This window comes from Patiria miniata, unplaced genomic scaffold, assembly GCF_015706575.1.
Source record: "Patiria miniata isolate m_02_andy unplaced genomic scaffold, ASM1570657v1 HiC_scaffold_27, whole genome shotgun sequence".
In the NCBI taxonomy this organism is placed as follows: Eukaryota; Metazoa; Echinodermata; class Asteroidea; order Valvatida; family Asterinidae; genus Patiria; species Patiria miniata.
The window spans coordinates 8,887,988-8,906,161 of record NW_024037066.1 but is presented as its reverse complement, the minus strand read 5'-3'; the positions used below and the strand labels follow the sequence as shown (position 1 = coordinate 8,906,161).

Here is an 18,174-nt window from a genome sequence, read left to right as displayed (position 1 = left end):
CCCACGGACTCCCCGACAGACTGACCCACTGACTCCCTCCCCCACGGACTCACCGACAGACCGACCCACTGACTGACTGACCCACGGACTCCCCGACAGACCGACCCACTGACTGACTGACCTACGGACTCCCCGACAGACTGACCCACTGACTGACTGCCCCACGGACTCACCGACAGACCAACCCACTGACTGACTGACCCACGGACTCCCCGACAGACTGTCCAACTGACTGACTCCCCCACGGACTCACTGACAGACCAACCCACTGACAGACTGACCCACGGACTCACCGACAGACTCACTGACAGACTGACCCACGGACTCCCCGACAGACTGACCCACTGACTGACTGACAGACTGACCCACTGACTCCCCGACCCACGGACTCCCCAACAATCTGACCCACTGACTGACTGACCCACGGACTCCCCGACAGACCGACCCACTGACTGACTGTTACTTGTGATTTAGACTGGTTGTATGCTGGTTAAGAGAGGCAGTGCTATCGTATGGGATACCTGAATGTACTAACTCTGGTTCATTGTGTAAACCAGATGCATTACAGGATTTCCAGTGAATAGCAGTGCTGAATCAATATAGAATTGTATGCGCTATACGCGCCCAGTTTTAGTCTCGCCTAGCGTAAGTGTAGTACAGGGTGAGTAAAAAAAACCGAAACCATAATGTCGGGACTATTGTTTTAGTGAAGTTCTGCATGTAGCACTTTTTAAATCTGAGATATGAAAACCCAATTCACAAGCTTTCCTTTTAGTACACGAATCATTCAAATCACCCATCACAACCACCGTTTTAAAATTCTGTCCACGGATCACAAAAAAAGGTGTGCGTTCTTTCAGCAAAACGAAAACAATTCACACACACATCCCTTTGTGATATGTTTTCGTTTTGCTGATCTAAAAGAACACTCACTTTTTGTGATCCGTGGACAGAACTTGACAATTACATGAGTGATTTGAATGATTCTTGCACTCAGTGAAAGTTATTCAATGAAAGTTATTAAACTCGGGCTTTCATATCATAGATTTTGAAAGTGCTACATGCAGAATCTCACTAAAACAATGGTCCCGACATTTGGTGTGTTTTTTTTTACTCACCCTGTAGTAGTAAATATCTCATTTATGTATACTGAATCAATATGACATCTTTTTTGCAATTGGAGCTTAATACTTCACTCTAATAAAACGTAGAAAGACAAAAACCTACCCAAATTACTGTAGGATATCGCGGGATACTTGTGAACGTCACAACGAGGGAGTAGAAGAACCAGGGTGTGCCCGAGATGACCATGACTACGATGATGTAGGCCAGGGTACGGGTGGCGCGCCGGCTGCTCGTCAGGCGCTTCTGGTGATGATGCGAGCAGTGGGAGGTTCCGCGGGACAGCCGATATTTGGTGGCGGTCGCCTGCCGTCCATCACTCGTTGCGATCTCCTCGTTGCCTTGGTCGGTGCGCCCCTCCGTCTCCGCTCCGTTCTCTGTAGGCCCTGTTAATAACAATAATTATTATGATTAATTTACTCTCTATTTCCAAATAGTGAACATTAGATTAAAAAAATTACTCCCTCCTACTTAAACTTAGTCTGAGTATCACCCGTTATCCACGGATCCCAGTCTCCTGTAAACGTCTGATATATCTAAGCATGCAGATTTATGCGATCCTACGCCTCTGCCAATCGGAGTCGATTTAAGTAAATCGTGACGTCATTTCATTCCCAAATCAGGACTAAATGGTTGATTGGTCAAATCGAATGCAGTGTTTTGTAATATAGATCGATAAAACCTAGACAATATTACGCGTAAAACGGGTGAATGACCGTAGACCCGATATAGAAAGCGCCCACGGATTGGTCAAAATCTAGAGATCAAGAAGCGGTTGTCTTGTATAATTAATTAGCGAATCTGCTCACATATCATAGACCATGGCTCTTCGCCATGGTATTACATAGACTAACCTAAACTAGGGACTAGACGACTTCGAGTGAAACTAATCCAATCGAGTAGATCGAGTTTTCAATCGAGTTCAGCACTGGCATGATATTTTTTTATGCAATTCAATCTAAAAATTAGAGTGGTTTTCATTCTAAATCGTTTGGCCCCAAGTTTTGCTCTTAGGATTATGAGTAGCCATGTGAAAACATACAAACAGAATAACCATACTGTACATTACAATACGACGTAAACTTAACACAGAATAGAAAATAGGCAATGATCGTATGACCACATGGGCAAGACCAAACAAAAAGGAGGTGGATGGATATATCGACAAAATAGTAGTACGTTACATACACTCTAATAACTGCACGTGTTTAGCAATTAAACACAATCTTGCCATCAATTTATAAATATGTTTAGAAGCTAAATATAACGTGTCTAATGCCTTAACATCAGTGTTCAATCGCTAAATACTATCCAGTCATACTAAAATCATGTTGAGTATTTAAACATGTTTACAAAAAGGGTGAAAACGCATCTGAAGAAGATCTTGTTAAGATCCAAACATCAGGTCGCTTAATTTTTTTTGATTTGTACATTTCAGGTCAATCAAGTCAGAAAGCTGCTTGCAGCAGTTTTATTCATTTTCATGTTTACAAAGTGATAGCAAGAAAGTGTAAAGCAAAGAAGAAAAGTGTTTAATTAATTGCCAGACACAGTTTTTGCAGTGCACCACTGCATAAAAAGGGGGAGAGTACAAATCAAAATTTAAAATTTAAAGGATGAAAAATGTACACAAAGGGTTCAGAGTCACCAACATAAAAACCACACACACTCTATAATAATCGTAGCACATGTACATGTATCTTCATCGGTGTTTTCACCCTTTTCTCTGGCTTTGCAGTCGCCGTCGCCGTCCACCAATTCCCGCTCTTTGGGCAGGTCAGGCACGGAGCCCGGGTCACTTTCAACCACACTGGCGGAATTTCTCTCTTTCAGGGACGTGGATCTCCTGGCGGGGCGCTTACGGATGATCCCGAAATAGATGCACGCGTAGAGGATCGACGTACCAATGATCGGAACCCAGGAGATAAAGAGGGAGGATATTAGGAGAACAATTTTGTTGCTCGCGTACGGGATGTGACAAGCGTAGGGCGGCAGTGGGGTAAAGACGCCACATTCGGGGAGGATCAGTATCACGACTGCCCAGAGCAAGGACGGTACCAGGAACCCCGGAAGGATCATCTTCAAGGCATGATTCCTGGTCTTCTCCTTGAGATGCTTCAGCGGCCTGCTCATGGCTCTGTACCTGTCCACACAGATGATGAAAGTTAGGAGGAAAGTAGCGTGGACGAAGACGGTGTTGAGATAAATAAAAACCCGGCAGATTACAGGGCCGAACGGCCAGTAGCCGATCATGAACGTGACGTTCAGCAGCGCTGGGGTGACCCCACCGCTGACTAAGTCAGCCACTGCTAGCCCCACCAGGTAATAATTGGTGTAGGTCTGGAGTTTTCTGGTGGTGGCAAACGAGACCAACACCAGCGTGTTGCCGATGATGGTGATCACGAGCACCAGCCCGATGAAGAAAGCTTTCAGGAGAAATAGGTACAGGGGAGAAGGAGGAAAGATGGGGAGTTGTATGGTGTTCCCAGTCTCGACAGAGCTATCAGTTGTAATGGAGATGGTGGAATCTTCACTTGATATCGGTGCATCACTCGATACCATTCTATTCTCGTCCGTCAAAACAGGTGAAATAACTGTTACAATTTCTGTGATGACAGCGTACATTGTGTCCAAACCAGGCCCGTCCAAGATTTCTGTTGTTGCGGCTGCTGTTGTTACTTTCTCCATGGTTTTAAACGCTCACCAAAACTGCGACAAGGGCAGTTCCAGGCTTCGAAATTGAGTCAAGTGACTGAAACGGTGGACAGTCCTGCGCTATTATACTTGCGTTACCAGGGCTTAAAATACCAAGGTACATTTGCACGTATACGATCTAGCTAGGTGTTAGAACTATCAATGGTGCCATCTCTTTAAGTTCGTTCCTTGCATCTGAGGTTCTGTCTGCGAGATGTGACAGTTTAAACAACAAGGCTCCCGAGCTGCGAAAAGTGATGAAAATTCACGTCACCGCGACTCGAACCCTCCATTATTTCTCATTTCATTTGATAACCCGTTATCTTTCTAAACAACCTATAGGCTTCACACACACATTCATACACCACGGGCTAGTTTACAACTACGCATGTCCAAAAGGGAAAATGAATAAACATGAGGCATCTGACTGGTTCGTTTTCACGATATACACACGCGCAAAAGTTTGGCCCTTTCATGAATATTTTAATATTAATATAACGCAGGGTATTTTACCGTATGGTACAACATTCTTATTGAATTTCAGCACTAAAAAATGATGGGTCATAGAATAAAAATTAATCTGTTTTAATTGCTCGTGCCAAAAAAGACTTTAAAATCCGAAATGGGACTTTTGTAAAGGTAGGCCTATGCTAACTTGGAGTAAAAAAAATGCTCTTCCTATCTTCTTAAAAAAAAAAAATATGTACCTGGGTACTTAACGCGGTCCTGCATGTTTTAATCAAAGATAATCAATGTGCTATTTTTTTTCTTCTGTTGTTACGTGCGGACTTAACCATAACAAACTGAGAATTTGAGTATTCTGCGACGTTTAATTCGAAACTATAGTCTGTCTCTGTCTGTCATCTTCTTTCTGTAATAAACATGGCACTTTGACAATCTCATTTGCAGATTCGGGTTGCTCTCATCTTTAAAGTCATATCGTATGGCCATTTCATTTTTTTTAATCTATAGCCAGACGTATAATTGCTTTTTACACCTACACGGATATATACACGCTAATATTACAGCAATTTTTAAATGCAAGTTTCCAGTCGTTTTTCTCTCTCTTAATTCCAAAGAGTGAAATTAGGGACTAGACGTTTTGGAGTGAAAATCACTCTCATTTTCGATTGAAATAGTCTTAAAAATGAACCACTTCAGTCGAAGCTCGAGTGAAAACACGATCTTTACGATTGAAGAAGTTTCACTCTAAAACGTCTAGTCCCTAGTTTCCGACTGTGGGAGTGAATCTTCACTCGAATGGAGTGAATTTTCACTCTTTGGACTTTAGAGAGTTGGTTTGTTTTATTGCACCCTGCGGTATTTTCGTAGGCCCTCGATTTTTCGTAGGGCCCTGAATATTTCGTGGGCTCTATCCTATTGGATAATCCGGGCCTGTAATTTTGCCCGAAATTTAACCAGGCTGCAAATATCGTAGAACTGTTAAAAGGTACGGTGACGGACTAGGTTTAACAACTTGTCATAGAAATACGAGCTACCGATATAGGGCCTATCAGAGAGTTTCTCCTAAATATTTTATAACGGTTGGAGCAAAACATAGTCTAAGTGGGTGTAATCGCCAGGCACCATGTTAAAGCAAAGAGCTAAGTGAGGAGCAAGACGGCACCCTAAGCCATGATCCCCCGAGTGGACCACATGCCCTGAACATGTACGAAGGCGCCAACCTGGAACTCACGGACAGTACCAGCAGCAGTGCTTACCGATTAAGCTAAGGTACTGTTGGTAGTTTAGACAGTAAATTAAATCTTTTATAAAAAGTGTCGGACAGCGCGTGTTGAAAGCCAAAATGACAACATCCGGGAATCGAACTGATCCTCCACCCGTGGGTCAGCAATTTAACCACAATAGGCTATTTCACTAGTTACAGTTACGTTCGAGTTTAATACCTAAGAACCATATTCATTATGTTGTTAAGACCCGGTCGTTGAATTGGTTTCAATTGTTGACGGGTTATTTTGTACTTGCCGTTGTGAAGCAACAGTGCAGCGCGCCAAGTGCGCTCTGTTGTGTAACGTATATTGTGTGGTGTGTTTTTAAACGACCTGCACTCCCTCTGCCTCTTCTTCGTCCTTGATCTCGTTTGAATTAAGCATTAAACCCCTCCCGCCAATGCGGGCATCAGTAACTATGTTCCAATCTCAGCTTAATAAGCTTAAGGTTGAACAGGCCCGGGTGAAGTGCTTCGTAGGCCCTACGGTAGGCCCTATACTGCGCCCTGGGCAACGGCACCAAATTCATGTTGATGCTAGCTATTCAAGTATAAAGCACTGCAAATATATGTACAAATGTATAGCCAGGATATTGGTATAGATAATAGCTCCAAAAACCTGTTGGCACGAAGGGCGTCAACGTTTGTAAACACCTCAATGCTTGTACACACGTTTACATGCTAAACATTGTTAGCATGAGATTATAGCAAGTAAGTGTTTAGAATTGTTTACTCGCTAAACACATGTTTGTAGGTCAGGCAGTCATCCATTAGGCTACTTTTGTCCCATTGCCTAAAATTAGAAATTTGCTCCAATGGTCAAGTTGACCTCTCTTGGAAAATTACTCATAACTCTGTCAACAATTATCAGATTTGGACGTTTAATGTCTCATTTTAAAGTGGAAAGGCACCTATGTTATGTTGGACACACATTCTACGTCTGGCATTCCGTTATATTTTGTTTGCATTTTTTTGATACACACTGTACATGTATAGTCTGAGTATCACCCGTTATCCACGGAGCCAAATCTCCTGTATAACGTCTGATATGTCAAAGCATATACGATTCGCACCTCAGCCAATCGGAGTCGACTTTAATAAATCGTGACGTCATTTCATTCCCAAATCAGGACTAAACGTGCGATTGGTCAATTCGAATGCCGGTCGCGTATCGCGTAGCATAATACAGAGCGCGTGACCCCAGCCTGTGCTGTGTCTATGGTATTTTTATGTATCAATGTCTATGACGCGACAACGGTGAATGACCGAAGACCCGATATAGAAAGCGCCCGCTGATTGGTCAAAATCTAGAGGTCAAGGTGCGGTTGTCTTGCATAATTAATCAGCGAATCTGTTCGAATGTTATAGACCATGGCTTTCGCCATGGCCTATTACATAGACTAATTTTTTGGGGGGAGCTTTTTGTTCCATGCTTTTAAGTGGTTAATTTTGCCACTGCCAAACTTGCCCTAAATTTGTTAGTTTTGTATTTTTATGTTTTTATGAATGTGTGTTGTTTTTATTAACTATTGCTCTGTTCACAGATTTCATAATATTTATTCCGTGTTCCCTTTTAGGATTGGATTGATAGACTTTCGAGTCATAGTGTTTAAGTTCACTGTTATTAATCCTGGCCATCTTAATTTGGGTTTTGTTCTGTTCTTGTTTTGTCTTATTCTGTAACAACCTTGCCTTTTATCATTGCTGCCTTTATTCATAGCTCCTTGCTTTTGTTTACACTTATTTGTATCGTTTCATGACTTCTTATACTTGTAATCTTGTCTCCTCTGGAGTTACATTGTCATATTCTCTGTATATGTTTGTTGCAAATCTTGGCCGAATAAATAATAATAATAATACCAATACATACATGCTGTACATACAACGTTAGTTAGTGAAATCGAACATTCTGAGAGAGACCCTAAAACGTTTCAGACACTTTCCTCTGCGCGTGGAAAGAGGAAGAGAAACAATAGAAAATCCTCGATTTACACCATAACTTAATGTGTGTAGATGTGTTTTATGGCACAATGAACAAAGAGATGTCTCCACAAGGATATTAATTCCAGTACGGTATTTTCGTAGGCCTCCAAATTGTTCGTAGGCCCCCGAATTGTTCGTAGGCCCTATAATAGGCACAGTTCGTACTGTGCCTATTGGATAATCCGTGCGCGGCCAGAGTATCGTTATGAGGCATTTTCAATTTGAAAACAGTTTAGTATAAGGACAAATTATATCGTCATAAATCGAAAACTCAAACATAGAAAAGGATACGAGATTAAAATTGGAGGCCAGACGGATAAGCTTTTCTGATTAAATTCGGGCGTCTTCACCTGCGGCCCAACATATCGCTTCATTCGGTAACAATGCAATTATTGTGCGAGCAAGTTTCGAAAGTAGTCATTCGGAAGTGAAGGCTATCTAATAATGAGGCAATTTTATAAATCAGCTGCGTTGCACGTTCCCATGAAACCACCAGAAAATTGTGTATAGGATGCCACATATAAAGAAAAAAAATTAGATAATGAAACCTTTTTTTGCTGTGACACTTGCTGATAAATCATAGAGCTACATTAACTTCCCATTAATTTAATATAGCTCCATGGGATGAACACAAGACTATATAACCGAATCCGCATTTTGCTATTTAACGCAATCATTGAAAGAAAATTTCGCTCGGACGATCGAAAGTTCACTCACTCAATCACTCACTCCCAATGATCTCCTGTGTATATGGAGATCAATGGTGTGATGCAGCATTCAAGCGCGCGTTCCGCGCCGTATCGATCCAATGACAGCCTCGACTCCAGCAGAGCTGCAGGGGCGCGTGCACGTTCCTCACACTCGCGCAAGGCATGATGGGAAACAACACGGCGCAGCAGGATCGTATCCACGGGGCACGAGGTTGATCCAATGAGTAGACCATTGATCTCCATATATACGACCTTTCTTTTGTTTGTAAACATTGGCGCCATTTTGTATGGGCTGCCGTAAGCGCATAAATTATTGAAGCCGTGGTTGGCAACTTATTTTTCAACACATGGTAAAAAGGCATGTGTAGGAATTATTTTGTAGCTTTGTTGAAAATGTTGTATTTTCAAGTATCACATAATATTTTGGTGATCTGTAATAACTCTTTTTCATTTTTGCAGTGTTGGACCTTCCATAGTTTTGCAGGCCGTGGTTGGCAAAAATGCAGTTTGCCAACCAAGCGCAAAAAGGTCTGTACCTATGGCGTGTCAAACGTTGCAATATTCAATATTTTGCAATATATATGTTGGATGTTCAATATCTTTTACATTTATGTGCGATGTTCAATGTACGTGTGCGATGTTTTTCATTATTTGCGCGATGTTTAATATATTTGTGCGATGTTTTACAATATATGTGCGATGTTCAATATATGTGTGCGATGTTTTACATTTATATGCGATTTTCAATTTATATGTGCGATGTTTTTGACGATATATAGGTGCGATGTTTTCAATATTATGTTTGATTTTTTGCATTAAATGTGCGATGTTTTTCGATACAATTGTGAGTGTTGTTTTACAATATATTTGCGATATTCTCAAATATGTGAGCAATGTTTTACACATATGTTTGACATTTCGAGCAATTTTATTCGATGTTTCATCGGTATGTTTGCATTCGATCTTGCAATATGCATTTGATGTTTCCCTTTTCATTCGATGTTTAGTTAAGAATCAAAGTCTGGTTACTAGCCCGCGAAAGTCTGACTATTTTGCCTAAAGTCAGTGTATGAGACGTCAGGGGATCGCGTAAAGTGATTAGAGCCAGACCTAAACGGTAAAAACCGGAATTGTGGGTAATTCTTTAAGCATACGCAATGCGTTCATCATTGTTTGGGCAGTACCCCCAGCTGTGCCTGTACTACCCATAGTGTTATGTGCATCATCTATGCATTGAGGAGTGCATGACACATGGTCTGAGGTCCAAGGCCGATGTGCACCTGTCCCGTTTAATGATCCAGTTACCTGATAATTTGTTAGCATAAGCTATGTAAAATTGGGCAAAATTAGATGTCTATAAAAAAAAATCAAATTGTTAGGGGTTAACCTTGCATTTTTTTTTAGCAAAATCGGGAAAAATCAGATGTTTCTGGAAAATTGCAGATTGTATGGGGATAGATGTTTATGAAACTTTTCAAATTGTAAGGGGTGAACATTGCATATTTAAGCGAAATTGGGCAAAATTAGATGTTTCCGAAAAATTTCAGATGTAAGGGATTAACCTTGCTTTTTTAGTGAAATTTTGCAAAGTTAGATGTTACGAAAAATTTCAAATTGAAAGGGGTTAACCTCGCATTTTTTTTTAAAGCAAAAATGGGAAAAAATCAAATGTTTCTGGAAAATTGCAGATTGTAAGGGGTTAACCTTGCTTTTTGAAGAAGATTGGGAAAAATTAGATGTTCATGAAAAAAAATCAAATTGTAAGGGGTAAACCTTGCATTTTTTTAAAGCAAAAATAGGACACAATCAGATGATTCTGGAAAATAGCAGATTGAAAGGGCTTAACCTTGTATTTCTAGCAAAATTGGGCAAAAAGAAATGTTCATGAAAAATTTTAAATTGTAAGAGGTGTACCTTGTATATTTAGTAAAATTTGGCAAAATCAGATTTGTATGAAAAATCTAAAATGGTAAGGGGTTAACCTTGCTTTTTTAGCAAAATTTGGAGCATATTTTACTAAAATTGGGCAAAATCAGATGCTTCTAAAAAATCCAGATGAAAAGTTTCAGCAAAAACAGCTGTTTAAAAAGAGCCCAATGTTGAACTTTACTGAGTCTGAGGTCTATCGAGGGGACGATCCTTATTTCAACTCCCAGAGATTCGCTGACAGTCTCTATTTTTCTTTTTAAGAAAGTCGAAATAGCTGAAGAGGGAGGTGAGAATTTATATGTGCCCAGATACAAAGAGTAGGAATCTACGCGTCTGCCTTTTGAAAATACACAATTGCGGTGTTCATTGTTGCGTAATGATCCGCCTAGCACACGACTGTTTTGCACATTAGGCTGTGTTATGCAGCTTCCTAACAAACCAAACACACTGTGCTCATTATATCGACTTGTCTTTACCCATTAAGGTAAAGCAAATGGACCCAGTAATCTTCCTGGCGCGTTTGCTTACCTATCAAGACAACTTTTCTCAGTTTAAGGAAAATTCTAAGGTAACGAGATGGCCGAGTGGTTACGATTCGTCGTCCACGGTTAGCGGGGTCCCGGGTTCGAATCCCGCTGGTGTCTTTTTGGTTTTTAACGTATGAGTTCAATTATTCACTATAAGAGATTTAATTTCCCGTCGTAAAGTACCAACAGTACCTTAGCTTAATCGGTAAGCACTGCTGCTGGTACTGTCCGCGAGTTCCAGGTTGGCGCCTTCGTACAGGTTCAGGGCATGTGGTCCACTCGGAGGATCAGGGCTTAGGGGCCGCCCTGTTCCTCCCTTAGCTCTTTGCTTTTACATGGTGCCTGGCCCTCCGGGGTTATATGGATGGATAGGGAAGGAAGTGTGTATTGGTCGGGGACGCCGAGACCCCGGAAGAGAACTAAGGGATCGGCTGGGGCATTGTTATGGCTCAGACCGATCCCTGAAAGCTTGACTAGCACATAACTTTTTGATTTTTTTTACCCTCTATCTTTTATACTTTGGTTAAGTTTGATATCTACAGCTGCTCGGCAGGTCTACGGGTAGTATCAAAATTGAAACAAAGGTGTTTGTCATAAATCAATGAATATTTCATAATTGACTATAATCAAAACGGAGTTTCGTTTGATCAATTTGACTATCATTATATAATGACGCGATTGCCAATTGACCTAAGAAACGCCATAAATTATACCGGGAAAGAATAAAGATGTACATTGTAATATAAATATTATTTATACATCTTTCAAATAACGTGTCTTTAATTAATAAGACAAATTAATTAATAATTGTGAGCATTCCAAACAATACAGTAATTCGCAATAGTAATAGAATGGTGTATGATAGCACGATCAATGCGTCTTTATTAAATAAAAAAAAAATATAATTTAGGCCACTATGTGTGAAATACTCTTTGATTGACTATGAGCATTCCATACGAATGAGTTAATCGCAAAATATAGCAACAACAAAAGAGAAAGGAAAAAGAGAAAATTCCTTTACCCTAAAAACTGGAAATATAATTTGTTTAAAAAAAAAGTCAAATGGGACACTTCATGTATTGATTTAACAGTTTGCAAGGAGTTAGCCTTACATTTTTAGCAAAATTGGAAAAAAAATCAGATGTTTCTGGAAAATTGCAGTTTGTAAGCGGTTAACCTTGCTTTTGTAGTAAAATTTGGCAAAATAAGATGTGTATGAAAAATTTCAAATTGTAAGGTGTTAACCTTTCTTTTTTAGTAAAATTAGAAAAATTTAAATGTTTATGAAAATTTTCACATTGTCAGTGGTTAACCTTGCATTTTTAGTAAAATTTAGATGTTCATGAAACATTTTAAATTGTAAGCGGTGAACCTTGCATTTTTTAGCGAAATTGGGCAAAATCAGATCTTTCTGGAAAATTTCAGATTGTAAGCGGTTAACCTTGCTTTTGTAGTAAAATTTGGCAAAATAAGATGTGTATGAAAAATTTCAAATTGTAAGGTGTTAACCTTTCTTTTTTAGTAAAATTAGAAAAATTTAAATGTTTATGAAAAATTTCACATTGTCAGTGGTTAACCTTGCATTTTATAGCAAAATAGGGCAAAATCAGGTGTTCATGGAAAATTTCAGATTGTAAGGGGTTAACTTTGGAGTTTTAGCAAAATTGGGCAAGATCAGATGTTTCTGGAAAATTGCAGATTAAAAGGGGTTAACCTTGCCTTTTTAAGCGAAATTGGGAAAAATCAGATGTTTCTTGAAAATTGAAGATTTTAAGGGGTTAACTTGGCATTTTTAGCATAACTGGGCAATATCAGATTTATATGAAAAATCTCAAATTGTAAGTGGTGAACCTTGTATTTTTAGCGGAAACTTTACATCTGGATTTTTTAGAAGCATCTGATTTTGCCCAATTTTAGTAAAGTATGCTCCAAATGCTAAAATGCAAGGTTAACCCCTTACAATTTGAAATTTACCATAAACATCTGATTTTGCCCTATTTTGCTAAAAAAAAATGCAATCTGAACCCCTTACAATTTGAAATTTTTCATAAACATCTAATTTTTACCAAATTTCACTAAAAAAAAAGTAAGGTTAATTCCTTACATCGGAATGTTTTTCAGAAACATCTGATTTTGCCCAATTCTGCTAATATATGCAAGGTTCACCCCTTACAATTTGAGATTTTTCATCTAAATCTGATATTGCCCAGTCATGCTAAAAATGCCAAGTAAACCACTTACAATCTGCAATTTTCCAGAAACATCTGATTTTGCCCTAATTGGGCAAAGGTTAACCTTTTACAATTTTTGATATTTCATACAAATCTGATTTTTCCCAATTTTGCTAAAAATGCAAGGTCAACCCCTTACAATCTGATATTTTTCATAAACACCCGATTTTGCCCTATTTTGCTAAAAAATGCAAGGTTCACCCCTTACAATTTGAGATTTTTCATATAAATCTGATATTGCCCAATTATGCTAAAAATGCCAAGTTAACCCCTTACAATCTGCAATTTTCAAGAAACATCTGATTTTTCCCAATTTCGCTTAAAAAAGCAAGATTAATCCCTTTCAATCTGCAATTTTCCAGAAACATCTGATTTTGCCCTAATTTGCCAAGGTTAACCCCTTACAATGTTTGATTTTTCATACAAATCTGATTTTGCACATTTTGCTAAAAATGCAAAGTTAACCCCTTACAATCTGAAATTTTCCATAAACACCTGATTTTGCCCTATTTTGCTAAAAAATGCAAGGTTCACCATTTACAATTTGAGATTTTTCATGAACATTTAATTTGCCCAATTTCGCTAAAAATATAAGGTTCACCCCTTACAATTTGAGATTTTTCATCTAAATCTGATATTGCCCAGTCATGCTAAAAATGCCAAGTTAACCCCTTACAATCTGCAATTTTCAAGAAACATCTGATTTTTCCCAATTTCGCTTAAAAAAGCAAGATTAACCCCTTTCAATCTGCAATTTTCCAGAAACATCTGATTTTGCCCTAATTTGGCAAGGTTAAACCCTTACAATGTTTGATTTTTCATACAAATCTGATTTTGCACATTTTGCTAAAAATGCAAAGTTAACCCCTTACAATCTGAAATTTTCCATAAACACCTGATTTTGCCCTATTTTGCTAAAAAATGCAAAGTGAACCCTTTACAATCTGAAATTTTTCATGAACACCTGGTTTTGCCGTATTTTGCTAAAAATTGCAAGGTTAACCCGTATTTTGCTAAAAAAAATATGCAATTTTAACCCCTTTCAATTTGAAATTTTTCATAAACATCTAATTTTTACCAAATTTCACTCAAAAAAAAGTAAGGTTAATTCCTTACATCGGAATTTTTTTCAGAAACATCTGATTTTGCCCAATTTTGATAATATATGCAAGGTTCATCCATTACAATTTGAGATTTTTCATAAAAATCTCATTTTGCCCAATTTTGCTGAAATGCAAGATTAACCCCTTTCAATCTGCAATTTTCCAGACACATCTGATTTTGCCCTAATTTTGCAAAGGTTAACCCCTTACAATTTTGATTTTTCATACAATTTTGCTAAAAATGCAAGGTGAACCCTTTACATTCTGAAATTTTTCATGAACACATGGTTTTGCCGTATTTTGCTAAAAATTGCAAGGTTAACCCCTAACAATTTGAAATTTTTGATGCACATTAAATTTGCCCAATTTTACTAAAAAAGCAAGGTTAACCCCCTTACATCTGAAAGTTTTCAGAAACATCTGATTTTGCCCAATTTTGCTAAAAATGCAAGGTTCACCCCTTACAATTTGAGATTTTTCATAAAAATCTGATATTGCCCAATTTTACTAAAAAAGCAAGGTTAACCCCTTACAATTTGAAATTTTGTATTCACATCTTATTTTGCCAAATACCACTAAAAAAGCTAGGTTAACCCCTTACAATCTAAAATTTTCCAGAAAGATCTGATTTTGCCCAATTTCGCTAAAAATACAAGGTTCACCCCTTACAATTTGAGATTTTTCATATCAATCTGATATTGCCCAGTTATGCTTAAAATGCCAAGTTAACCCCTTACAATTTGAGATTTTTCATAAACATTTAAATTTGCCCAATTTTACTAAAAAAGCAAGGTTAAGCCCTTACAATCTGAAATTTTCCAGAAAGATCTGATTTTGCCCAATTTCGCTAAAAATACAAGGTTCACCCCTTACAATTTGAGATTTTTCATATCAATCTGATATTGCCCAGTTATGCTTAAAATGCCAAGTTAACCCCTTACAATCTGCAATTTTCAAGAAACATCTGATTTTTCCCAATTTTGCTTAAAAAAGCAATGTTAACCCCTTTCAATCTGCAATTTTCCAGAAACATCTGATTTTGCCCTAATTTGGCAAGGTTAACCTCTTACAATTTTTGATTTTTCATACAAATCTGATTTTGCCCAATTTTGCTAAAAATGCAAAGTTAACCCCTTACAATCTGAAACTTTCCATAAACACCTGATTTTGCCCTATTTTGCTAAAAAATGCAAGGTTAACCACTGACAATTTGAAATTTTTTTAAACATTTAAATTTTCCCAATTTTACTAAAACAGAAAGGTTAACCCCTTACAATTTGAAATTTTTCATACACATCTTATTTTGCCAAATTTTACTACAAAAGCAAGGTTAACCCAATCTGAAATTTTCCAGAAAGATCTGATTTTGCCCAATTTCGCTAAAAAATGCAAGGTTCACCCCTTACTATTTGAAATGTTTCATAAACATCTACATTTTACTAAAAATGCAAGGTTAACCCCTTACAAGCTGCAATTTTTCAGAAACATCTGATTGTTCCCAATTTTGCTAAAATGTAAGGCTAACTCCTTGCAAACTGTTACATCAATACATGAAGTGTCCCATTTGACTTTTTTAAAACAAATTATTTTTCCAGTTTTTAGGGTAAAGGAATTTTCTCTTTTTCCTTTCTCTTTTGTTGTTGCTATATTTTGCGAATTAACTGATTCGTATGGAATGCTCATAGTCAATCAAAGAATATTTCACACGTAGGGGCCTAAATTATATATTTTTAAATTTAATAGAGACGCATTGATCGTGCTATCATATACCATTCTATTACTATTGCGAATTACTGTATTGTTTGGAATGCTCACAATTAAAGACACGTTATTTGAAAGATGTATAAATAATATTTATATTACAATGCACATCTTTATTCTTTCCCGGTATAATTTATGGCGTTTCTTAGGTCAATTGGCAATCGCGTCATTATATAATGATAGTCAAATTGATCAAACGAAACTCCGTTTTGATTATAGTCAATTATGAAATATTCATTGATTTATGACAAACACCTTTGTTTCAATTTTGATACTACCCGTAGACCTGCCGAGCAGCTGTAGATATCAAACTAAACCAAAGTATAAAAGTTAGAGGGTAAAAAAAAATCAAAAAGTTATGTGCTAGTCAAGCTTTCAGGGATCGGTCTGAGCCATAACAATGCCCCAGCCGATCCCTTAGTTCTCTTCCGGGGTCTCGGCGTCCCCGACCAATACACACTTCCTTCCCTATCCATCCATATAACCCCGGAGGGCCAGGCACCATGTAAAAGCAAAGAGCTAAGGGAGGAACAGGGCGGCCCCTAAGCCCTGATCCTCCGAGTGGACCACATGCCCTGAACCTGTACGAAGGCGCCAACCTGGAACTCGCGGACAGTACCAGCAGCAGTGCTTACCGATTAAGCTAAGGTACTGTTGGTACTTTACAACGGGAAATTAAATCTCTTATAGTGAATAATTGAACTCATACGTTAAAAACCAAAAAGACACCAGCGGGATTCGAACCCGGGACCCCGCTAACCGTGTACGACGAATCGTACCCACTCGGCCATTTCGTTACCTTAGAATTTTCCTTAAACTAAGAAAAGTTGTCTTTATAGGTGAGCAAACGCGCCAGGAAGATTACTACTCTTTGTATCTGGGCACATATAGATTCTCACCTTCCTCTTCAGCTATTTCGACTTTCTTAAAAAGAAAAATAGAGACTGTCAGCGAATCTCCGGGAGTTGAAATAAGGATCGTCCCCTCGATAGACCTCAGACTCAGTAAAGTTCAACATATATTGGGCTCTTTTTCAACAGCTGTTTTTGCGGAAACTTTACATCTGGATTTTTTTTAGAAGCATCTGATTTTGCCCAATTTTAGTAAAATATGCTCCAAATTTTGCTAAAAAAGCAAGGTTAACCCCTTACCATTTTAGATTTTTCATACAAATCTGATTTTGCCAAATTTTACTAAATATACAAGGTACACCTCTTACAATTTAAAATTTTTCATGAACATTTCTTTTTGCCCAATTTTGCTAGAAATACAAGGTTAAGCCCTAACAATCTGCAATTTTCCAGAATCATCTGATTGTGTCCTATTTTGTTAAACAAAAATGCAAGGTTAACCCCTTACAATTTGAATTTTTTCATGAACATCTAATTTTTCCCAATCTTATTCAAAAAGCAAGGTTAACCCATTACAATCTGCAATTTTCCAGAAACATTTGATTTTTTCCCCATTTTCGCTTTAAAAAAATGCGAGGTGAACCCCTTTCAATTTGAAATTTTTCGTCACATCTAACTTTGCAAAATTTCACTAAAAAAGCTTTATCCCTTACATCTGAAATTTTTCGGAAACATCTGATTTTGCCCAATTTCGCTAAAATATGCAATGTTCACCCCTTACAATTTGAAATGTTTCATAAACATCTAACCCCATACAATCTGCAATTTTCAAGAAACATCTGATTTTTCCCCATTTTGCTAAAAAAAATGCAAGGTTAACCCCTTAGAATTTGATTTTTTTTCATAAACATCTAATTTTGCCCAATTTTACATCAGCTTATGCTAACAAATTATCAGGTAACTGGATCATTAAACTGGTGGAGATCAATGGGTCTGTATCACTGATCTCTATATAAAGACTGGATAGCGGATATGCACACAACATTCACACAGTAGACTTTGCATATTGACCAATTCGCCCCCGGTCTCACGAAGATGGCCGCGTATAATACGAACGTTCTACGCGTAAATACGCGCGCGTTGTATCAACAGTTGACGCGCATTTTGGTCACGTACACATATTATGATGTTCTTAAAGGGACACATTTCCGTAGTAATTATTATTTCAAAACGCCGAAAAAGTTATATTTGCGGCATTTCAGTAACCACGACGTTAGAAAAATTGTAGTTAACCTTGGTCAGTGATGGTGGTCAAAATATAAGTCAAGTGAACCGCGACGTTACAAAAGAAATCCGATGCTGTCTATAAAAACGACAACTTGTCCTTTGTAGATCACCAGCCGGTCTCACCAATATGGCGTCAAATTCGTACATTGTGCGGATGCTATCCAGTCTGTAGCTGTACGAGTACAAATTTTTTTTTGCGCATGCGTAGAAGTAACGAAAACTTTTTCCCGCGCATGCGTACAAAAAA

General features: G+C 38.1%; 1 protein-coding gene across 1 annotated transcript; it reads right to left on the bottom strand.

The window, feature by feature from the left end:
• Positions 1–2,766: 2,766 nt before the first annotated feature.
• LOC119734591 (muscarinic acetylcholine receptor M2-like) lies at positions 2,767–3,810 on the bottom strand. Its single transcript, XM_038208126.1, has one exon. The coding sequence runs from the start codon at positions 3,808–3,810 to the stop codon at positions 2,767–2,769; it is 1,044 nt and encodes a 347-aa protein (XP_038064054.1).
• Positions 3,811–18,174: the final 14,364 nt, after the last annotated feature.

Bases quoted from the DNA above. Each gene is read 5' to 3' on its own strand.
- LOC119734591 (XM_038208126.1), bottom strand. From the start codon at position 3,810: ATGGAGAAAGTAACAACAGCAGCCGCAACAACAGAAATCTTGGACGGG.